Source organism: Hippoglossus hippoglossus, chromosome 13 (assembly GCF_009819705.1).
Source record: "Hippoglossus hippoglossus isolate fHipHip1 chromosome 13, fHipHip1.pri, whole genome shotgun sequence".
Lineage (NCBI taxonomy): Eukaryota > Metazoa > Chordata > Actinopteri > Pleuronectiformes > Pleuronectidae > Hippoglossus > Hippoglossus hippoglossus.
In genome coordinates, this window is record NC_047163.1 from 11,451,625 (window position 1) to 11,475,917 (window position 24,293).

At 42.8% G+C, this 24,293-nt stretch overlaps 2 protein-coding genes across 5 annotated transcripts in view; both read left to right on the forward strand.

The window, feature by feature from the left end:
- Positions 1-20,423, forward strand: part of arhgap35a (Rho GTPase activating protein 35a) — a 67,872-nt gene extending 47,449 nt beyond the window's left edge. Inside the window, exons 3-7 of the mRNA XM_034604681.1 lie at positions 4,652-4,793; positions 11,275-11,352; positions 13,360-13,491; positions 15,190-15,295; positions 16,292-20,423. Of these exons, the coding sequence (XP_034460572.1) occupies positions 4,652-4,793; positions 11,275-11,352; positions 13,360-13,491; positions 15,190-15,295; positions 16,292-16,772 (939 nt within the window). The 3' untranslated portion in view covers positions 16,773-20,423. The remainder of the gene's footprint in view (positions 1-4,651; positions 4,794-11,274; positions 11,353-13,359; positions 13,492-15,189; positions 15,296-16,291) is intronic.
- A 2,278-nt stretch (positions 20,424-22,701) lies between these two features.
- The window catches only part of npas1 (neuronal PAS domain protein 1), a 69,632-nt gene continuing 68,040 nt past the window's right edge, over positions 22,702-24,293 (forward strand). For all 4 annotated transcript variants that reach the window (XM_034604683.1, XM_034604688.1, XM_034604686.1 and 1 more), the window contains exon 1: positions 22,702-22,878. The gene's annotated coding sequence lies outside the window, so the exon portion shown is untranslated. The remainder of the gene's footprint in view (positions 22,879-24,293) is intronic.

The window sequence follows — 24,293 nt, forward strand, 5'->3', positions numbered from 1 at the left end:
TTACCCAACCCTCAACCCAACTCGAAAGAGGGATCAATTAAGTATCACATGACACATTATAAACCTACTTGTCTCATAAACAAATCCCCAGGAAAATGAAACCCATCAGAATTTAGATCAGTGCTCTCATCATTACTCTAATTAGAGCCTCTGATTTGTGCCCTACAGCAGGTCTGAGATCTGGATATTCACATTACAGGCCATTATGGCTTAATTGTGGTTGTAAGAAAGTGATCAAGTTCCATCACCTGTTTTTCTAAGCAGCCATTTCAAAGATAAGAGCCCATTTCCAATTTGCTGCACCTTGAAATCCCCTCAGGATTATGTGTTATTGAGTTTTGAACATCTGAGGGAAATGTATAGTAGTGGTGACCCGGTGATAGAATCAGCCGCTCCCGTTGCTGGCGTGTAATCGACCAGATTTAATTCAAAGTCAGAGTTTCATTTGGTTTAATAGTGGAGCCTTGGATGTTATGCAGTGTGAACACTTTTCTGGCTGGAGCCTTTGTGTCTTGTCAACCAATTACTGTCATGACAGGTAGGAATAAATAATTGAAACTAGATTAGAGTGCGGCTCAGGCCACAATTTTCTGTCCAAACCTGTCAGAGAGAAAAGAGAATATTAACCGCGCTTGACCCAAACCCAACAGACATTTTTGTGTTCGAACCCGACCTGAAGCCGATGTTTGGCTGGATTACAGGCACGGCAGCATGAAAAATCAAGTACAAAGCCAGACCAACGCGATCAACACTACTTGTTAGGTTTCTGACAGGTGGGTTCAGGTCAGTTATCCACACAAGACTAAAGACTAAACTAGATAGGGCTGGGTCATTGGGCTAAAAAAAATATTATAGACATGTTCATTTAATTAGATATCTTTAATTATTTTGGTGTCAAATCGTTATTGCTTTCAAGTTTTTATTTATTCAAGAGCTCTCATTGTGCTTGCACAATACACAAGCATTATTTTGATATATACTAAGCTTTTGTTATATTGCTATTAAAGACAATTATAATGTGATAATTGTTGTTATGATTTTTTGCCGCTCAGCCCGAACTGAGCCAATTTTAAAACCCACTTTACCACAGGCAATGACCAACCGTGTCTTTGTCCCGCCCGCCCTCCCTCAGCAAGAGTCCGGAAATGTTTCCTCTCTCTCTTGCAGCTTTTTTTTTTTCAAACCTCCTCAGCCAGCAAGAGGAATGCTTCAAATTCCTCAGTCACCTAGCTCCAGTCTAGTGTCCTCGTGCAAGAAATAGGAGTGAGGGAGACAAGAAATAAAGATTCAGGAGAGAGAGATAAGAGTTTTCCATTGAATTGATATGACTTTTTGTTTTTTTACATTTGTGGGTTTGTTTTTCAGCATCCCACAGTGTACAGTGTATGTAAACGCTCACCATGGTGTCTGTATGCTATTATTAAGGATATGTTCTGTTTGTCTTTTGTGGTCGAGGTCTGTTTTGTCTTCTCAGCGCTGGCAACATATCCTGTCTCAGTCAGCAGCTAAAAAGGAGTGGCCAGAAGGCAAAACTGCAGGGGTAGACGACAGTGAGAGAGAAGAGTGGGTGGATGAGAGAAGGGGGGAGCATAAAGATGCTCTGCTAAAGTGAGATTGGGGCACAGATGCAAAACACAGTCAGTGTGATGAGACACAAATAGATTATGAGCTGCTACTTGGAGCTAAAAACTCAAGCTGCCAGGGAGTCTAGTCACATCATTTCTATTATTACTGCCCCTTTCATTCAGTTAAATACTCTTGTGCTCAAACCTTACATTTCCACTATGTACACAGCTAAAAACCTATAAGTGTGACAACTTCTGTATGTTCAGGGGGGGGTGTCACAGAGGGATTGGGCAGAATGGCGGCGGAGGTAGCTGGCAGTGATTTGTGAAAAGTTCCAGGCAGGAATTTGCTCACGTGGGGTCATAATGTAAAGATAAATGAGAAGTAACAGGAACTGATTTCCAGGGAAAGTTTGCAATTAATTTAACCACATATTTCAGCACAGGGACTTTTGTTGAATTCGGTGTCGACACTTCCAGTAGACCAGTCAGTGTCTACTTTTTGCATAATAGATTTGTATAAAAGATAAGTCTGGGTGAAGATATGAACGAGGACATGAATGAATGCCGTGTGCCGTGTTCACATATTTAAACAGCAGATAGTCCAAAAATAGAGAAGCACCTCTCACGATCAAATCTTCAGACAGCTGTTCTCTGGTGTCATAAATGGTAGACAAATCCACATTACTGAAGTGCTGGAGAGATTAAAATAAATACTAATAAAATAATCTATCTCATCAGAGTGTACACCAGATTATTTCAGGGATTTTGTGCAGTCATTTCAGGGAAGATTAGCTCATATTGAATTATCCAAATTTGTACAGTACAAAAGAAAACGGGACTCATTCCCCCCTATGCCTAAATCACACAGTTTACACAGTCTGATTTCCTCTTGGAAAGTTTTGAATCAATCAACCTGATCAACGGCTGGAGGAAGGAGACCAGCTCAACTGTGCAACTAGTCTGGCACGGCCTGTGAACAAACCCGGTAAAGTAGGAGTGTGCCAGTTGCCCAATCAGAGCGGACTGGGCTTTATCTAAAGGGGCACCTTAAAGAGACAGGAGCTAAAACCAAGAGATTTAGAAAGAGACTGAGTAATAACTCTAATTCAAATTATGAACTTTCGTACATAGAACAAAATCCTTTGTAGTCAACGATTGCCTGAAGTCCAGAAACCAAATGCAGAGTTTCCTCCCCTGAGATGCTTTGCTAGGTCTTGAATTGCTGCTTGTGTGAGGGCATTTCTTCCTTCAATCGTACCAACAGCAGCGACTGCTAAGCTGTTACGTACAGTTTTTCTTGTTGCTAATTTGTGATGTGCCTGTTTTCCTTCGGTGTAACTCACACTTTATGGGCATCATCATCCTCGCATTGTAGTATCCTCTAAGTGTTCTCAAACCATCTTGTATCCAAACTGCAACAACAACCTACTTTTAATTTAGTTACCACTACAACACAAATGATTGCTTTCAATACCCACCTTCTCAGAAATGAGTAAAGCTCTTTTGCCCTCATGAGATTTGTATGATTTACTCCACATATACACACGTCTTTTTGATGAGACGATTCCACAGTAGGATTATTTCACATTTACGTTGAACTGATCAAAGCCTGTGAATCCCCAGAAACCAGAGTGTAGTGTAGTCTCTGTATACCTATATTCTCTCTTGTGTCTACAATTTTACATTTGTTTAAGCCTCATATCCTTGCAGAGCAGTACATTAGAGCAGAGGTGCATGCATCATAAAGCTGGGTTTATAGAATAACCAAGATCATTACATAATAGCAATAGCATAACAGTACAAGGTTTTTAATGACTGAAACGAGCTCTCTCAGCGGAGTCAACACGGGACCTCATTCTTGTGACATGTGACATGCAGTTGAAAGTAAGAGTAAATATAGAGTAAATTATGTTATTGTTTTGAGAAGTGGCTTGACTAGAATTGAGAAAAAAATACAAATATACCTAACATTTTTGACAGTATAGGTATTATAAAGTTTCCTGCCTAGCTAGGTCTTTTTTTGTTATTGTCATACATATGCAGTGATAATGATAAATCTCTAACAAGCACATACTAGCAGATAACATAGGGCTGCATATGTATCTGTCGGGTAAAAACTGAATGGAAGATAATAGCTTGGCAAATTTGAGCCAGTTGAAAAAGAAGATAAAAAAACTGAATAGTTTCTCTTAATATTCAGACAATAGCCTAGGTGAGCCCTCGTTGATCACCCCAGTCTCAATTAGCGTTCCCCTGCTTGTTTCTGTGAGTAACGCTGTAAGCGAGAATGTGTATACGTGGTATCCAGCATGTTTGGTGGAGGGGAGCAAGGCCAGTAAATGGAGCAGAGGGCACGCTGGGCTCCCTCTCTCTCTAATGAGCACTCCTGCTCCTTCTCCTGTGTCTGTCTCTCAGGCCTGCTCTGCACCCACACTCCATGTAAGCAGCCAACCATGCATCCTTGCCTCACCACCCAGCCTGCCAGGACAGTGCCTCAGGGGGGCCTGACAGACTTACTAGAGATGCAGGCCTTAGGGGCCGTCAAAACAGTCCCACCGAAGACCATTAGAGCACAGTACAATTACTACTGATGCTTCAGCCATACGGATGCAGGCAGAGGATGTTGCAGGAGTGTATTGGAGGTCTCTTAACAGGAGTTAAAAAGTGATTAAAAAACGAGTAAGAGAGTTTGATTATCTGAGAGCTGCAGTGCAGTAGAGAGTAAGCAGAAGAGAAACATGGTGTGATGCCAAAGGAAGGATGAAGAGAGCAGAGTGATGAAGAAGCTGATATATTTCTCACTGACGCACACAACAGGCTTTAAGACAGGAATGTATGATCACTTATCAGTTTGAAGGAATGTGTGGGATGGGTGTGTGCATGTGTGTGTTGATAAAAGATTTTAAAACAAGGTCATGATCTTTTCCCTCTAAATCAAGTCATTTAAATAAAATTGCCCGCAGGGCTCAGTGTCATTTTGGAAATGTTTGCTTACGTCAGCCGTGTCCATGTCAATTAGGCTCAAATAATATTGGATTTCCTCTGAGGGACTCTCACCAATCTTGTCAACTTTCCTCTTTCAGAAACCTCGAGCCAAACCCAGGCATTCCATCTCAAAACCCTGTGAAAGCAACTACTTCGGGGTGCCACTGGCCACTGTGGTCTCCCCTGAGAGGCCAATCCCAGTCTTCATCGAGAAGTGCATCCGCTTCATTGAAACGACCGGTAAGAAACTCTTATACTTTACATACTGAGGTGTACTCTGAGTATATTTAAAGGTATCCAGTTGTTCACAGCACAGGTTGTTGTTTTCAGTCATTTAAATATTTATTTTTTCTTCAGATTTTTTATGTGTGCTACCTGTCTCTTTTAGTTACTCTCTTTTCATATATTTTGTATTTTATACCTCTTGGGATGTTGGTGGGTTTGTTACATTCACCACTAAGATTGTAAAAATATCGTTCTCCTTATATCCCACTCATGTTACAGCATGTTATCATACAAATGCACCTGCGTCTTTGCTCTCTGTTGTGTCTTTCCTGTTCTTTAAGGTTTGGTAAATGGTTCCAGGGACGTTACCCAGTTTTGTTTTAATAACCTAAATGATAACAAAGGCAAAATTAATTGTGGTGCCTGTTTACATATACACGTTACATAAATCCTTACCTAGTATTCGGTGTTACCTTGAGAGGGAGTCATTAGAGACATATTCAGATGAATGGGGTGATAAGAAAAAACAAATAGGTTTATCATTAAGTATAATGTGAAAGTATATCTCCTCTCCTCTCCTCTCCTCTTCCTCTTCCTCTTCCTCTCTGGGAGAGTACTGGGAACACAGATGTGGTATCATAGTCTCCTCTAACCTTATTGGCCAGATGCCAGACCCCCTGCCAGGCTGTTCTTGTGTCCCACTGCCCCAGGACTGCCAGCTTGCCTCTCAACCTGCCACCAGCTGTTCACAGGCGACTTAGTGCAGGGACAACGCATGTGTATAGATATTTGTTCACATCCCCTTATTCATGTAGTCAGAATGTCCCACCCCACTAACATTAAACATCTCAACATTTTTATTAGTTGTATATTTAATGTATTGTTTATTTTGTTGTTCTGTTTAGATGGAGTGTTTGTAATTTCCTTGAAACTCCTCTAGAAATCAAGAACAGCTTATAAAGTCAACCCAACTAACTAATACCAAGTTGAAAGATCTGTCCCGTCTTTATTTGACCAACATTAGTGGCAAGAAAAAGAAAGTGAGCCCTTGGGAATTTTCACCATTTATACATTTAATTGTCTCAGAATATGATAACTAAATCTAAGTTACAACTTCAACAACAAAAATTGTCTATGATTTGAGATTATTTCGTAGTAAGGCTGAATTAATCATTTAGACTAGTTGAAAAAATATTGCGTCTCAAAATACTGGATCAGCCTAGAAAGTATTTATAACTGTGAAATGTAAATTCCCTATTGGTTGCTAAAGGACAATGTTATTGATGGATGGGCAGCTGTGGATTAGTAGTTCGAATAGGTCATCAACTAACCAGAAGGTCCGTGGTTCGATCCCCGGCCTGTGCATTTGGAACTCTGTTGTGAAGATACTGAACCCCAAATTTCGTTGCATGTGTTTGTGAATTTTGCCAATAAGACAAAAAACGCTCCATATAAATACAGTCTATTTACAAGATGTCAGGCTTATTGGGTTTGACTGTTTGCCCTAAATGTAACTTATTGTGGTTTACAATACTTTATCATACATCTAAGTAATGTTTAATTAGAATACCCACACTCTTTCCTTGAAATTCTCTTAATCAGCCTCCAGGGTGTGCGTTGAGTTTAAAAAAGTGAGTTTGTCAACACATTGCTGTTGCTTACTGACGTGCCAATGCATTCCATTGTAATCTCTGTGCTGATAAAAGACCATGTATTTGTGGATTACTGCAGCCGTTCAAAACATCCACCGCCTTCCTCTGTGTAGGAGTGTCGGGGCACAGCTCTAGATAACAAGGCATCACATTGGATTTCACCTCACCCGTTCACATGTTAACTGGAGCAGTCACAGCAGTTACTTCTGGATGAAGGAGAAAAACTGGTTGAATTTACGTCTATACAAGCTGTGTGTGTGTGTGCGTGCGCACTTAAGATGAATGCGCTGCTCGTTCAGAGGTGCTTTCCACTTTTTTACCCTCGCTCACTGTCTCAATATTCCTCCTAATCCCATGTTTCCTCTCCCCTCCTTTCTCTGCATGGGGCCCTTGTTTCTCCTGATCCGCCCATCCTTCTCTCTCCGTCTCTCCAAGTACCTTCACTTGTCACTTTTGATTACTCTCATCATCTTCCTAACCCATATTTTTATTTCTCCCCCGGTCCTATCCTCACCTCTCAATTCACTGTAATTTTGTTTCCCCCCACCTCGTTGCTTTCTCCCCTTCCTCTTGTCAGGATTGTGTGTGTGTGTGTGTGTGTGTGTGTGTGTGTGTGTGTGTGTGTGTGTGTGTGTGTGTGTGTGTGTGTGTGTGTGTGTGTGTGTGTGTGTGTGTGTGTGTGTGTGTGTGTGTGTGTGTGTGTGTGTGTGTGTGTGTGTGTGTGAGAGAGAGTGTGTGTGTTTTTAGCCAGGGGGTTGCCAGGTAATGTTCTACCCGATAGCTCCCTCTGTCCGATCAATATCACAACGTCGGAAATTGGATTAACGTTTGGGCTCATCTCTTTTCTTTGTGTTTAGCTTGTTCTTGTGAGTATGTGCGAGTATTACAGCCTCACACATCTTAAAGTCGGATCAACTGAGAATGTTTGCAGAACCATATTGTTTACATGTGGAGCAGAATGGCACACGTATACAGAGAATGACTAAGGCTGGAAGGGGAAATGAGTTACAATGTCTTTATTTAGTTTGGATTGTAGTTGCCGTAAGTCAGACTTTACTTATCCCGTATCTACGCCTACAATCTGTGCGTATAAAGACACACACAGGAAAAGACCACACAGCGCCGACACGGTGTTTGTCACTTTAGTGTGAGCTGATAATGAGTGACGTCGTAAGGCTGACCCTAGACCAGCAGCTTTGACCTACATCCTTCCCTTTTCCCTTTACCTCAAACAGCAATACTCATGGTTAACTTAAACCCAATCGCAGTTTTATGTCAAAATGTCATTGATAATCCTCTTATAGTTCTGTGTTCATGTATCTTAACTTAACTTTCATTTTTTACACTAAAGAATGATACCATTTGACACAAATATATATATATATATATATATATCGCGGCTTTCAGAGTTGCACTTATGTTTATAATTCTTCATGTTTATAGCACACAATGGATGCAAAACTGGAAAAAGAAGAATCAGAAAGAAAAAGAGGTGTCATACACATAGACGACGCAGAAGAAAACGCCCATTTAGAAAGACAACAGGGTTCAATATGTTTTGGCGATAAGGGCCAACGCAGATGTTGATATACTGTAAACAAAAACGTGATTTTTATATGTTATGTCCGGCCTCCTGCACGCTCTACCCAGGCTCCACCCTTTACCTGAACTCATGTCTGAGTTCTTAATATGTGAAAGACAAAGTCTGAAGAATGTCCAGACTCAATTTTCTGAAGTTCATGTCTGAAAAGGGATTATGTATGTTATGTCTCTCCCAAACCAGACTGGCATTTTGAATGTATTCGAAAGCATATACAATCCTGCAGTCCTGTTGTTTTGGCTCTAAATGCACAAACGTACTGAAGAAAAAACTCTTAATTTCTGTTTTCTGCTTTTATATTTTCTATTCAAACGTCGTCTTTGTTGCTTTTTTCATTCATGCTCCGTAGCTCTCTCCCTTTGTCCTGGAGTATAATAGGAGTGGCTTTGCTATTTTGTGTTATTTTCATGCATTCGGAGATGGTAGAAAAGCAGCTTTATAAAATCAATCCATAGAGTGACTGCTGTTATCTCTCCTCGGCTCCTAGCGTGGTAGGCTCAGTGTGTTCTGCTCTTGGGTGCTGAGGTGATGACTGTGCGTTAGGGTGTGCAGGCATATCTGCTGGCCTTAGGAGCCTCCATAGCGACGTAAAGGGCAGCACCCAGCGACTGCCTGTCTCCATGGTAAACTATGAAGTCAGCCCCTGGGCTGCAGAACCCAGAGAAACGCTGGGGCCTGGGCTGGAGTGTTGTTAGACAGTAACGTGCCACCGGAGCGCAACTGCTAACTGCAGCAGTATTTATCGCTCTCTGAGTTTGTTTAATTGCAGGTTCTCAGGTGTGTTTTTAGCCATTTGAGAGTTGCTGGAAGCTCTGAAACGACAATAGATGGGTTCATTTTTAGTTGTCTGTGTATGTGTGTAGTGCATGAGGATATATGCAAAAATCGGATTAAAGTAATGATCTATCCTAAACTGCACTATAATTGGTTAAGTTATGTTGTTTCATCAGGGCTAGGGCAAGTAGAGGATGTAGATGAAACATTTGTTTGTTGCAGGAAGTGCTTGGATTTACATTGACCTCAGGAAGTGCCCGTGCCTTGTTTGAACCCAGAGGAAGAGGATGCTGCCTCGCAGAGCTCACCTTTCTGGCGCTTCTTCCTCTGCTGCTCTTTCATTCTTTCCCCTCTTCCACCTCTTCCACAACCTCCATCTTCAATGCATTTTGTTGTTTCAAGCACATTTCCTAGCCTTGTATACACCCCTCCTTATCTTAATCCCTTTATTTTTTCTCATTCCTTCTTTCATCAGTCTGACCCTGACTCCTATGCGTCGTCACACTCCTCCACTATCTCTCCTCATCCTTGGGTGCTTGTCCTATTTTCCCCCAATCTCCCTCACACTCTCTCTCCCCTACCGCTGCTACACTACTCCCCTCTCCCTATCTGTCCCATCCCTGTTTTCTTAGTGTCTGGCTAGAAAAGCTTTTGTGGATAATTGATTGGTAGAAGGAGGAGATCGATGCTGTATGCCTTGACTGAGAGCTCTCTCATTTCCTCCCTGCCTCTGCCTATCTCTCCCTCTTTTTCTGCCACTCCCTATCTCGCTCACCCGCTCTGGATTGCTCTTTGTCTCCCCGATTGCCAGCAAAATGTGTGCGGAGAGGGAATCAAGGGTTGGGAGGTGAAATCGTATCTTTTTGTAAACTGGAAAAAAGTATTAATGAACCAAGATGAAGGGAGCATTCACTCTCTCCTGTTATACACATGCTTTTCCTTTCAGTCACTGTCCTGCTGTGACCCGGTTGCTTGTGTTTTAGATATACTACTAATGGGAAAACACAATAATTTTTTCTCTATATCAGTAATAATTCCTGTACATACGAATACACCTGAAAATCATGTGACCATTCACCTGCAAAGAGAATGTGTGTGCAGGCATAAACAGGAAGCAGATTCTCTACTCTGCAGCTGGTTGCTTGGTTACAGAAAATACTAAGAAGGAATAAAAAACAACAGTAGTGAAAAATAAGAGCAGGGATTTATTTTCTGCTGTTCAGTTTGCAACATTTTTCCTTCACCACTGGTAGAACCCATCAGCATTGCCCAAACGTAACAATACTGATGCATTTTAATACTAAAACTTCGGTGGATGTAGCCAACGTTTAAATACTGTCAAGAATGCAGAATACGACTTCAGCAAAATTCACTTATTCGATTTTATGGGGTATGTACTAACATTGTATATGTACAGTAGGGTCCTACTGGTTTTAGAAATGATGCAGGATGTGAGGAAATATTAGCTGAGATAATTGGTATTTGTCAGTTCAACAAAAAGACCAGAGACTGAATTAAAAGGGCTCCTAGAGTCAAGAAAAATCAATGCGATTTGTCTGCACCTGCTGTTGAAACTTTAAGTGTCTGTAAATCTGCATGTTTCAAACAGGAGGTGAGATAAACACAAACGTGTGAAAAACAGCTGACTGCAGCATTCCTGCCCTTTTTTCTTGTTTTGTTGAGGTGACGAATAAAGAGTTCCTGTTACATTCCTCTAATATTGATCTGTGAATTTGCTGCAGTATTCGTCATTGCTGCTACTCAAGATTAGATGAATCAAAGTTATCTGTAAACCTCTCGATGTAGTGATAGTTTCCCTTTGTGTGTTTTCAGTATAGTACTGATTTACATCTGCTTTTTCCAGATGTTGTAAGTCTGACATAGTTACTTTGGCTCTGCTGCCATCAGTGTGTTAGAGCCCAAGCTGCCCTCTACACTATATTTTGCACCTCTAAATAGAAATTTGTTAATTGCCTATTACTAAAACTCAAACATGGACATTTTAGAATTGCTGCTTTTCCTCCTTTTTGTGACAATGCAGTGAACATGGATGCATTTTCTCTGTCTAAATGTCTCTGCCATGTCTAACTAAATAACGTGAAGTTGCATAGGAAAACCACTCAGTCTCCACCACTCCCTTTTTTAATGTGTATGGCACCAAGGTAGCCTCTGTTTGTCACAGTGCACTAGTGGGCTGTTAGCAGGCCTGCAGGAGTGCTTTATAGGTTTAATAAATAGTGCTAATACTGTGTTTAGATGGTAGGGGATATGGGGAGAGGCCATTAGAGCAGCCTGCAGTGGCTCTCCTTTATCAGCCCCTCAGAGGGAATCTATACACCTTGTAGTAAAAAAGAGTTTCAGAAGAAGAATAACCAGCGACTATAAATACCTGATATTTGTGGCAAATTAATCAAATGGAAAAAACACTGAGCTAATAACATCCCTCTCTCTGTCTCTCTCTCTTCCTCAGGCTTGAGCACAGAGGGCATCTACAGGGTCAGTGGGAACAAATCAGAGATGGAGAGCATGCAGCGGCAATTTGACCAAGGTGAGTTACTGTCTGTTCACAGGGCTCACACATACTTTCCATCCTTGCTTCAAACATTCACTCACAGGCTGTGTGTGTGAATACAAGGCCACGAGTGTGTGTGTGTGTGTGTACATCTGCTTCTATCTATAACAAGCCTGGATCTCCTTAATTAACCAGGGAGCATTAATCCAACTGAGGGAATTGGCCTTCGCTTCCTTTTAGACTGCAGAGCTGCCTCCTCAGTCATCTACCTGCTCCAGTGTGCGTGTGCATGCTCACACGTGTGTGTACAAAAGCTCACGATGTGTGTCTCCATGTGTGTGTCTGTCTGGTGTGGGCAGTTAATTACCTCCAGATTGGTTTGGTTAATGAAGCATGTCGCTGTCGAGATAGATAGCAGAGCAAGATGGTCTGTGTGGATGTGTGTGTGCGTCCACGCCTGGTTGAGGCTAAATCCAGCTCAGGTAATCAGAACTGAAGCGCTGCGCTGAATCATTCTGAGCCGCGGGCCAACGGGACAAGACAATTACAGGTGAAGCTACAGCGCATGTGTCTCATAGTCGCACAGAAGATGGCACTTCATCAGTTCCCTGAAGATTCCGATAAGGTATTACAGGAGGAAGCAGCATCAGAAGCTCTGCACTTCGGAAGCTCTCAAAGTGGGAGCTCCTCTCAGACTGTGAAAGAAACTCTCAAACCTTATCTGTATTAGTTTTCTCTTTCTACACATTCTACCTTTGTGAGGCAAAATGTTATCAGGAAATTACTTTTTTAATTAAGCCGCTTGCTCACACATACACACACACTCTTTCTACAAGAGTGGTGCTCAAGTGGTTTTGCTTGTCTTTGGTTCTCTGAGCTGTTGCTTTTTGTGTTTGTTCTACTTTTATTTAGCCGCTTTAATTAATGAGAATGATCCAATGATGCATCAGCAAAGATGATCTCAGGCTCCCAGACCAAGTTCGGTGGGAATCAGTGTAGTCATTTTTGCATAGTCCTGCAGTGAACGTCCTGCAGTGAGTTTGAGTTGCCCTGTCCCTGACAAGCATAGTTATTGCTTGTTTTCCCCGATTACTAACAAATGCAGTGTAATAAGTCAGCCGGCACCTCAACACTACATGTGCATTCACAATATCCCGTCCTGCACTCTGATTGGCTGTAGTTGTCTCCGACTTGATATTTAGCCTGCTAGAAATGTAGTTGGAGACTCTGTTGGTTGCAAAGCCTCTCAAATTGCATCTTTGAAGAGTTTACACATATCAAGGGGCAACTGCTGATTGAACGCTGATTTGCCTCCGATCTGACTTTCAAAACTCGTCTGACACTGCAAAATTGGGCTGAAAAGCGTGTTGTTTGAACTTGGCTTTAATAGTTTTTAATTATCCTGTAATCTGGCAAACAAATATAGAAACAAACATGGGTGAAAACAGTAAGTAAACACTGTAAATATAGTTTTTCATTATTATACCTCTCCATATCATGATCAAGCACATTTTCTGTAAAAGCAAAAACCAAACTGTTTCTGATTGGGGAAAAGGCGATACTTAACAAACCAAAGTAATTATAGCAAAGATTTATAAATCCTACAAAAGTTTGTTTTATTTTTTTTTAACACTCCATTCCATTGATTTGCAATATTGTCTCATAAAACCCAGAGATATCTAAGCAATACCTACCACTGTCCCCAGGTTCAGACACTATAACATAAAACACCAGAAGATATGACATAAAAGTCTAAGCAGGGAAAATAGAACGAGTATTGAGACATTTTTCTTCTTTTGTAACTTTTAAACTTTATTATATCGGCAGCGTTTTGTTTCAGACTTCTGCCCTGAAATTCCTGAGGGGGCATAGAATAAAAAAAACTTTGGTATCATTGGTATAGAGTAAACAATACAGCAAAGCTTCTGTGGCTTTTATTTCGGAAAGTGTTTATAAGATGTTTATTATCTCCACCTCTCTTGTATATTAATGTACGGATGTAACAGTGATGTGGGATTCAAACTCTTCTTTTTCTTTTCCCAGACCACAACCTGGACCTTGTGGAGAAGGACTTCACCATGAACACAGTAGCCGGAGCCATGAAGGCCTTCTTCTCAGAGCTGCCGGACCCTCTGGTGCCCTACCACATGCAGGGAGATCTGGTGGAGGCCTTCAGTAAGTTGCGGGGCTCTGGTACGGCGGGGGCGGGAGGACAGAGGGTCGTCGGGCAGAGTTTGTCTTTTAAAACCCGAGGCATATTGGATTTTGCCTGAAATACTTTCTTCCATTCATTGTAACTTTTCTTTAATATAACAAGCAAAAAGTCTTGCAATCCGAATCCATCCATGGGGAGAATTGGATTTGCCATTCGGCGAGGAGCCGGAGGGAGGGAGTATAGAAAGAGAGGGTGGAGGAGGATGCGGGGATGATTGCACATGATGGAGCGACGCACAAGCGCTATGGATAACGTGGCTCTGAATGAAGTCATAAGAAAACGGTCATATTTTAGATAAATGACGGTACTGCTGCACTCTGCACCGCCTCTCTTTTTCTTTTTGTGTCCTGTAATCTGTCGCAACAGAGATTTAAGGCGTAGCTCAGTCTTGCATCTCGCTGGAGAGATTTACCCCCGGGCTGAAGGGTTGTTGATACTCACCGAGCTCTCTCTCTCTCTCTCTCTCTCTCTCTCTCTCTCTCTCTCTCTCTCTCTCTCTCTCTCTCTCTCTCTCTCTCTCTGTGTCTGTGTGTGAGATGGCCGCAGTGAGACCCTTCAGCCGTGACAGAGCCCTGATAAAGCTCTTGCAGACTGTGTCGCAACAGAGGAAGAAGAGGAGAGAGTGAAAAAGAATGTGGGGTGGAGTCAGAGATGAAGAAGCTTTATAAGAAAACGGCAAATTGGCCTTTTTTTACTGTTTTATTTATTTAATTATTGATGCTTTATTTATTTAACTGTTACCAGACTGAGAGGTGGGGAATAAGGAAGGTTCAGATGACGCAGGGTATGTGTGGATTTCGGTGGATGTTGTCATGGTGACATTACTTTAAATGAGCTGTAGGAAGTTGGGTTAAGTTTTGATTGCGGATGATGGATGAACAGCGGGAGGGAACCGGGCCCGTGTGAAGTCATTCAGCCTCAAATCTGTTTCTGATCCACACTGACCTCATTGTGGGAATACAAACTCAGATTCCCTGATTGTAAATCACATTTGGGATGTGGAGGAGAACATCTGCTGCTCTCGCCGCTGCTGCCGCTGCCGCCGCCGCCGCTGCTGCTGCTCTCTGCCTCGCGCTCTCATACACACAGGATGGACTGTGTTAGCGGGTGACGTCAGCTCCTCTGACTCACTCCTCGCTGCCATCGGGCTCAACACACCCAGTGCGTGCGTGCGTGCGTGCGTGCGTGCGTGCGTGCGTGCGTGCGTGCGTGCGTGCGTGCGTTGTAGGACACTTCGATGGGTGGACGCCTGGTATGTTCCTCTGGAATGTGTATTGCTTTGTCTGATTTATTTATGATAACTGTAATATTAGGTCCTTTTGAGCGTGCGTGTGTGTGTGTGTGTGTGTGTGCGTGCGTGCGTGTGTGTGTGTGTGTGTGTTCGTCACCAAGTTGTGAGAAACTCTGGCGATTGTAGAATAAACTCACTGAGTCCTGTACAGATCCTTTTTGAGGGCTGAATCCAATTCCTCTCACTGTGATCTTCAAACTCTCCTCTTGGCCACTGCCCTCCCAATCCCCCTCTCATCTTTCCTTTACCCTTCATTCTCACTCCCTTGACATCTTTTCCTCAGATTCCCCCTAATCTTTACTTTCAGCCTCTTTTCTTCCCTCCTCTAACCTACCATCTCTCTCTCTCTCTCTCCTCCACCATTCAGAGATCAACGATAGGGAGCAGCGCTTCCAGACGATGAAGGACATTCTGCGCCGCTTCCCCAAGGAGAATTACGAGGTCTTCAAATATGTCACCAGCCACTTGCTCAAGTGAGTGAATGCGGCAGGTCAGAGGCGGCCCCTGGCAGCCGCGCCGACTAAACCGCTGGTCAAGTGACCTCGCAGTGACATCATAGAAACTGGCACACAGACAGAATAGAGGTTGAGTCATGATCTGTGGTAATACAGTGGTTATTTAATATCCCTTTGTATGTGGATTTGTATGTTTTGTTAGACCATCATTGGGTCCCAAGGTGATTCTGATGCATCACTAGGAAAAATATCCATCAGTTATTTTTTGCTTTTCTGTTGTCTAATAAACCCTTTCCTTTATGATTGTAAAATCAGCTGCTGACACAATATGTTTACAACAGAGCTGTCAGCTTTAATTAGCTCTCAGGCAGATATTGCTTCATCTTAAGATGTCCCAAGCTGAAAAGATTGTGAACCACTGTAATAGATTAATTATAGTATAGTTCATTATCTTGTTTTCAGAATTAAGTCTGAACTTGGTGTGCAGAGATATCGAGGATAAGCACAAGAACTGAAGTGGATTTTTAGCCATAGTAGCATATTGCTGTGGGAACAGCAGTGTAGGTCAGTCAGATCACTGATGGATTGATGTATGATTTTGTACAGACATTCATGGTCCTCAGATGTGAACCCTACTGACTTTGTTGATCTCCTTCACAAGTCCAAATAATAATGAATACATTAATATAAAACTTTGCTTATTGTTTTTAGCAGGAACTCTAAGCCTGTTCTGGTTGCAGTTTCTCCAATGTGATTTTCTGTTCTTTAATTTTTATCTTTGTAAACTGACTAAACAAGATATATGATGACATCAGTTAGGACTTCGAAATGATCGGCAAATCAATTAATAATGACAATTCTTAATCGCAGCCCTACAGAACACACCTGGATGGATTTTATTACTAATCTGGAGATTTAGAGGACACCATCATGTTTTGTCAAAATCAGATCAATCAATCAAGTACTGAATTACGGCCAATTCATTCCTCTTTTTGTTTTCTCTGTGTTTGTCAGGGTGAGTCAGAACAACAAGTTGAACCTGATGACCAGTGAGAACCTGTCCATCTGTTTCTGGCCCACACTGATGAGACCGGACTTCACCACCATGGACGCCCTGACTGCCACCCGCATCTACCAGACACTGATCGAGAGCTTCATCCACCAGTGCATGTACTTCTTCTACAACCAGCCGCTGGCCGATGGCCTCCCTGGCTCCCCCACCTCCACGTACTCCTCGGGAGGAACCTCGGCGTACTCCAGCATGGCTGGAGGCTACTCATCCTCGCCGACTCCGTCCCCGACTCCCTACGTCCTCCCCGCCACCCCTCCTGTCATCCCCCACTACGGCCCTCCTCTCCATCATCATCATCACCACCACCATCATCACCAGTCCCCACCCCACTCCCCGCCTGCTACTCCTCAGTCCCCCATCCCAGCCCTGCTGCCACCCTCCCTGCACCCCCACCACCCCCCTACGGAACAACACACGCTGTGAACCAGGGATCAAGGGAAAGAGAAGAAGAAAAAAACTAAGAAGAGGACAGGATTCAGAGAGGTTTAAAGGTTCAAAATAAGATATCTTGAAATTTGGGAAGGAACTGAAGAGGACGTATTGAAAGGAGGACAGGAGAAGTTGGGAGACTTTGAGTGAGATGCAGTATGTACAGGGAGAAACCTACATGTTTGGGAGAAGAAGAGGAGTTAGAGCCTCAGTTGCTTTTAGAAAAAATGGACACACACACAAGACCGAAAAGGGGGAACACTGCAGAGCCTCTGAACTGGCTGTATGATCTTTCTCTTCCCCGTCGCCACTTTTATCCCTTTGTCTCTCTCCTTGCCTTATACCAACACACAAACACACTAATGAAGAGGGAGAAGTTGCCAGTCACTGTTAAATGGACTCAGGGAGGGACTCGGAAGTAAAGTGCAAAATGGGGAATGTGAACTCTGTTATGTTGGGATTGCTACACCACACACACACACACACACACACACACACACACACACACACAGAGAGTGGCCAGTGTGCCTCCGACAACCATTCTCCTCAATTCCCGAGCCTGTGATTGTGCTGGGAAATTTGGAATTCTATATATTTTTTTTTTTTTTTTGCAAACGGACACACCTGCTATACCTACCTGGAGGCCGTGGCTGGGAGTGTAGCAGAGCGCGAGTCGTGAATGTGTTTATTTCACCACTGTACAGAGAAGACTTTAGCAAGAAACATGTGTTACTACTCACCCAGCAGGATGTTCTGTCCTCTGCGACTCACACATTCCTATCCGTCAACCCCTCACACACACAAACGGACAAAATCAGTTTCAGTCGAGGCAGTATGCCAAGCACAGGAAAAAAAAAAACTCAACCAACAGGATCTGCTGGGCAGCAAATCGGAGCAAAGGATTATGGGTGCTCTTACACCCTTGGCATTCTGGGAAGGTTCCTTCCTTCCTCCTGATTGCTCTCGCTCTCTCTCCATTTGAGCTTTGACCTCATGCCCTGAGTTTTTAAACAAAGTAAACAGCTAAAAAAGTGGATTTCATAATTCTACATTCACATTCCCAAGTGTGTGTATTTTTTACATTTGAGAAAATTCACATGAACCTGAGCCTCATCTGTCAATGAATGGCCTTGTGGGTAAGCGTCTGGCTGTCTGACGATCCATTTGTGTGAGCTGATATCCATGACCTTTTTCTTGAATTTCCCTACATGAGGAGAATAGTGGGAATAATTCCAGTGTCGGACTTCGCCTGTCATGTTGCTTCTCTTGCGCTGCGGTGGTTTGACGTGCGAGTCGGTCGGTGCAGTTTTCGTAGTGAGGACCTTGTTCAAAAAGCACTTTTCTGAGCACTTTGAAGGCACATTTTAAATTGGAGCTGCCGCGACATGACAGCCACCATTCACTTTATATCGTCAGTCCACTCCTCCCTCCCTCTGTCTCTCTCTCACTCTCTCTTTCTCCATCTCCATCTCTCTCTTTCTCTCTTTCTCTCTTTCTCTCTGGGAGCACACCACTGACATCTAGAGGAAGAAATGGGTATTGCAGCCATAACCTCACTTCCACTACTGCATGGGCGTAGCACCATTTTCAAACTGTGGTTGTTGTAGCATCAGATTCTCTCATTAGGTGCAGTTGTCAAGATGCATTGTCATTTTTTATTTCGGGTAGAAAAAAATTAACATTAGAACTCACAGAGCGTAAGAGTGTGAATAAAAGAGCAACTGCAGTTTATAAATTTGGCACAGATCAGATGAGATTCCATAGCTTCAGGCTCTGTAGCCACAAAGCATCCGGCCACAGTGCAGTTGGTCAGACATGCAGCGAATGAAATTGCGTCTCTGTCTTTTTGTTGGTCAGTGTCCACTTTCCCCGTGGACGCCAAAGCAAGTCAGGCGTTTGTAAAAAGGTGCGTCGCTCCTCCTCATCCTCTGAGATTGAGGAGATGATGACTTACAAGATTGAGGCACGATGTAGCACCACAGGCCAGAACGTAAGAGCCGGGAGCGAGACTAGAGCCGAGACAGGTGGGAGGCTTATTATTCTTGGAACTAACTGGCAGCCATCGCTCCAGGTATCAGCGCACATCCTCACAAACACAATACTGCGCCTGTGGAGAAGAGACTCGAGGACTCGAAATATAATTTGCAAGAGCGTAACCACTACACCACCACCACCCCCTCTCTCCCCCCCCCCCCCCCCCCCCCTCTCTGTTAGTCAGTCCCTGTCCGTGTGAGACAGTTGGGTCAGAACAGACAGTCCATTCATCTGTCTGCATGACTGGAGTGGAGCATCACAGAATTCCTCGGCCCGGCCTGCTGTTACCGTAGAAACCAGCGAGATGGGGCTCGAGCAGAAATGCTGAGCCTTCATCTAAGCTGTTGAAGTGTGTGTTTGTGTGTGTGTGTTTGTTGTTTGCGTGAGCTGGAGAAAGAGTGTGCTCATGTGAACATACATGTGTTAATGTTAAGCAGATGCTCACCAAGGTCACTCATTCTGTTTGACACTGAAATGCGTGTCTCCACAGATTCTCCTGTCTGGACGAAACGAGAAAAAAAATAAACCTTTTAACCAATCACTGAACTCTAAAAGGAGCTTTTATCAGTCTACACTACCTATTTACCTTGTGTGTCTGTGTTTGTGTGTGTCTGTGTTTTAAGGGTGAATGTTTAAAGGGGTTTGAGCTAACTCGCTAACACGCTGTGCTTGGCAGACGGCCACGAGCGTGATCGGCACAGACGTGAAGGATGCAGCTCTCACCGCGGTCATTACCCTGGTGGCTGTGTAACCCTGTTAGCTCGTCCAGATTACACACACTGAGCCTCAGAGAGAGTGTGACAGAGACGGGGGCAGAGTGAGGTGGAGGGGGGCGGCAAACGGGTGAATGGGATCATTATTTGGGAGACGGAGGGAGGAAGCAGGGGTGACCACTGGTACTTGTGTGCGAACGTCGGCCAGTGGCGTTCCCCGTGTATATCAATGTGTTAATACTGAACTGACTGTGAGGCAGCCAAAGACTGTGGAAAAAAGGGTCAAGGGAGCGATGGGAAGCAAAGTGACAGTTTTGAAGAACAATTGAATTTAAAAAAAAATGTGACTGTGGTTCAGAGATAATATGTGGCTGCATTGCTTTTCTTTCTTTCCTTCTTTTTTTGCAACAATGGTGACAGATGTCTGTTAATTTAAAATGAGAAACAAGCAAAACTATATTCAAATGGTTGTTTATTGGTATGTTAGGGGGTTCTAACACTTTGCCCTTTAGTCAGTGGTGATAGAAAAAAAAAAGTTTCTTTTTATGTTTTATTTTAATAATTAAATAATACAAAGCATTTTTTAACTATTTCTTTGTGAACGACTGAGAGACCAGCCCAGTATAGTGCATGATTTCTTCCCGAGCAAAGGAAGAGGGCTCCACCACTCTCACTATTTAAAGAGATGATAAAAAAAAAAAAATATTAAGAAATGATGGGGTGGGTGGGGGGGGAGAAAATATGAAAAAAAAAGAAGTACTGTAAAATGAAAAGATAACAAACAAAAAAACTGTCATTATTTGCTGAGTATGGTAATTTGTCTAAAATGGGAATGGTGTATACAGCAAGGCCTTATGTGATCTGTATCATAGTTAATAAATCAAATCTTGTAAAACTCCTGCTTTTCTCGTCTCATTGATTTACTGCTGACACGTGGAACATATGAAATCCTGAGCAAGTTTCTGCAATAAAAGTCTCCACTTCGATGCTTTACATTTATTCTGCAGAGGTTTCTCTCCTTATGTGTAAAGACATATCATTCAGACTTTATTGTTTAGTTTTAAATGGAAATAAATTGACATTTTTGCTCACACGAACCTGTGATTACTGCCAAATGAGCTTCTATAAAGTGTTATACTTTTGTAAATGACTTTAGTTTTTTAATCTTTAAAAACATACTTTCACTTTGTCATTATTTGCAAAAATTACAATTTACATTGCTAATTTGTACAGTTACTTTACAAAAAGTGAAGGGGTCCAGAGTCTTTCAGAGGTCACTGTACACTGGGAGCCGTTTGGGGTTCAATGCCTTGCTCAAGGACAGGAAGCATTTGGGATTTCTATATACTTTACATTCATCCATTATCTATACTGCAAACCTTGGAGTTAATGGCAAATCTGTTCTTCTGATGAACCCAGAAAATGTTTTGGGGTGTGAAAAAAAACACACCTTCACAAGGACAGGCCCTACTGACACACACACACTTTACATTTACACAAGATAAAGAGTAATTTACATAATCCTTTGTCAGCTGCAGGTCAGTTTGCGTAACACTCTTGTTAGTTAAGTAAATTACCTTTACATCCCCCTGAGTCACATGAATTTGTTTCCAAACTAAAACAGAGAAACTCTATGTCACAGTTTGTCGCTCTGTTCTCTCTTCACACTTTTGTGGGGACACTCACCACAGACGGGGACCAGCCGGGGTCACACTGGCCCTCGGGACCCCCCCCCCCCCCGCTTCCTGAGGGACCGGCCCACAGACGGGCTCATCCCGTGCCATTTCAGGGTGATGTAAGGACTCGGGTCCCTGAGAGAGCGACGTGAAGGCCTCGCTGCCATTTCATGGTGCCCTCATCTGACCTTTTCATGGAGTCAAACCAAAGGAAATCTATTTCCATGACCTTTGTGGTGCATCTCTCCATTCTGGCGCAGTGGGGAAAAAGCAGCAGTTGATTGGGAATGAAAAGGGCAGGCCTGTGTGCACACAGGACACACGACCCTTGAACTCCAACCTTTAAGAGGTGTCGTGAGGGAGCGAGTGGAGTGTGGTTTGATTGGAAGTCAAGGACGGGGGATGAAACCAATCGGGAATGTCAGGATAAGTCATGAGTGTGAAGTCAATTTGCACAAATTACAAGTTCATACAGCTCCATTCGGCCTGATGACCTCGCACCCAGATACCTGTCAGCTGTATTGACCTGGTTCGTGTCCTCTCAAGCACTAAGATCCACAGATGGAGCCATGCTGGTTACTCCCAGGTCTCACCTACTATGAGGGTGTCTGAACCTTTGCTGTCAGAGCCAACACATTATATGGAATTCACCCCCCGTTGAACTTTAACAGACTCATTCTCCAACGTCTTTTGAATCCGTTCAGAGTTTTATTTTTGTTTTTATTAAAGCTTTGACATATTATTGACATTGGCTCTTATTTACACTGACTGTTAATTAATGGTTTGTCTGATAGGAGGATTACGCAAAATCTATTGGAGGGATTATCATGAAACTTAATGGAAAGATGTGGAATGGGTCGGGGAGGGAGTCGTTACAATTTGGTGCAGATTCAGATCAGGGGGTTCATCCAGGAACATTCTTTCACTTTCTTCAACATTGCGATTTGGGCCATTTTTCACTGATTTCTAAGAAAATAATAAATTATGGATCTTGATGAAAAAGACATGTTTAGGGGACTGATATTTTTATGAGGAATTTGGTGTAGATCCAAATAACAATCTGGATCTAGTGAATGTAAATGTGGTTTCATTAGGGGACTGTTGGGTCTTGGTGAAGGTCATTCTCTCTTTAATTTTTAGTTTAGTTTTATTTTTATTTTATTGTCTTTATTTTAATTTTTGTTTTATTTCGTTTTCGTTTTCGTTTTCATTTCCATTTTCGTTTTCAGTTTCATTTTCATTTTCATTTTCATATTCATTTTCAAATTTTTTTTTGTTTTGTTTTTGTTTTTGTTTTTGTTTTTGTTTTATTTTGTTTTGTTCTGTTTTTATTTGTATTTATTACAAGCCATTTAACCCAAACACAATTTCACTCCCTTTTTCTTCCTCAGTAAAACAGGCACTTTTCCTTGTGCACACGCGACCGCGCCACTGGGAGGCGGTCTTGTCCCACAGTTACCCATCAAGCACCGCTCCTCTGCTGTATCCGGGTAAAGAGGAGCGCGCGCGGAGCCACGTGGGCCTGACAGATGTGGTGAAGACTGTGGATGTCGACAGGGAAGAATAAGGTTTAATCCTGAGCTCACACTGAGGTGAACACATCTCTCATTGATGTCGAGGCTCCGACTTCCTCCTCTCACAGTTTGAGGATAGAGCAGGAAACCTGGCTTCAGAGAGGTGTGTGGTGGGGGAGAGAGGGGGAGGCAGAGGAGGGGGGCAGGGGGTGAGCTCAAAGTAAATAAAGACAAACTTAACGTGAAGTCTTTGGTTTTTAACTTTGTAACAACGTCAACACAACACATGGGGACAAAGTCACACAAAGTTCAAATAGTCCGTCCCACAAAAACCTCTTACCTCACTACTTTCGGGAACTGACTTTTACTTTAACACAGTTTGGTTTAATTTTTATAATTACAATATTTAGATTAGTGTAGATTAGTGATTCTGAGAGTTTAATTTATAGATCACAAACTGGGAGATTTCTGTGTTAAAGCAGCAATGTATCAGGCTCATAACACACTATATATAACAAGTATGAATATAAGAACATATACGAAACATAAAGAATACAAATATAAAAAACGTATATCATAATCAAGTAATTATATAGTATTGCATTATTGTTTTTGTAGGAGTAAGAGAAGAAGAAATATTTTTAAATATGACTGGGAGAATTGAATACGTTGGGAAATATCTTGTTCAAAACAACACGAGTGTGGACGAGACCAAAACAAATGACATAAGTTCTGGAGCCAGAAGACGGAAAGAGAAGAGCACATCAATGTTGTTCTTGTATCTTTGTAAAAAAAAAAAAAAACTTCAATAATGAAATCCACTTCCTTAACCTGATTTAAAACAAGATATTTGTTTTTCATCTTTGTTTGGTTTATTGACGGGTGGTGACCAATGTCAAGGTGCATTACCGCCATCTACTGGATCCACTTCTTCTTCTCCTCCTCCGGATCCCCTACTTCTTTCTTTCAACATTTGCAAGGCAGCCTCCTAATTTGAAGTCATTGTTGCTCAGTATTAGAGATGTGAAGTGCTTCCTTTGGTTCAAAGCCATGACCAGAGAAGTTGCACGCCCGCCGGAGAGCAGCACTTAGGGGACGTACTGTATATGTGGAGGAGGGAGGAATGGGAGAGAAAAAAAAAGGGAAAAGAAAGAGACTGGGTCTGATGATGAGTCGAGGCACGTATCTCCGCTCAACCGTGTCTTTCTTGGGCTGGAGCTCGCAGCTGCGGTGGCGGCTATTGAATTCAGATGCGGGCCTGTCTGTGCGCCGCGGCCGCCGCCACAGGTGGAAACGCTCTTATCAATACGCACTGTCCGAGTGTGACTGCGGCCCGATCCGTCTCATTGATGATTTTTAGGTGCCCCTGCCCTCCCTGTCCTCCCGGTGCTCCCGGAGGGGCCCATTGATTAATGTCTGGGTCACAGTGGTATTTCCATATTGATAACTCGATTGATGACGACGCTCCAGGAACAAGGCTTATTGAGCAGCTGGAGAAGTGATAGGTTTTTTACTCTGTTTGGCGGATGTATTCATGCATAATGGGCCTAATGAAGGTTGAAGCACAGGAAACCCAGG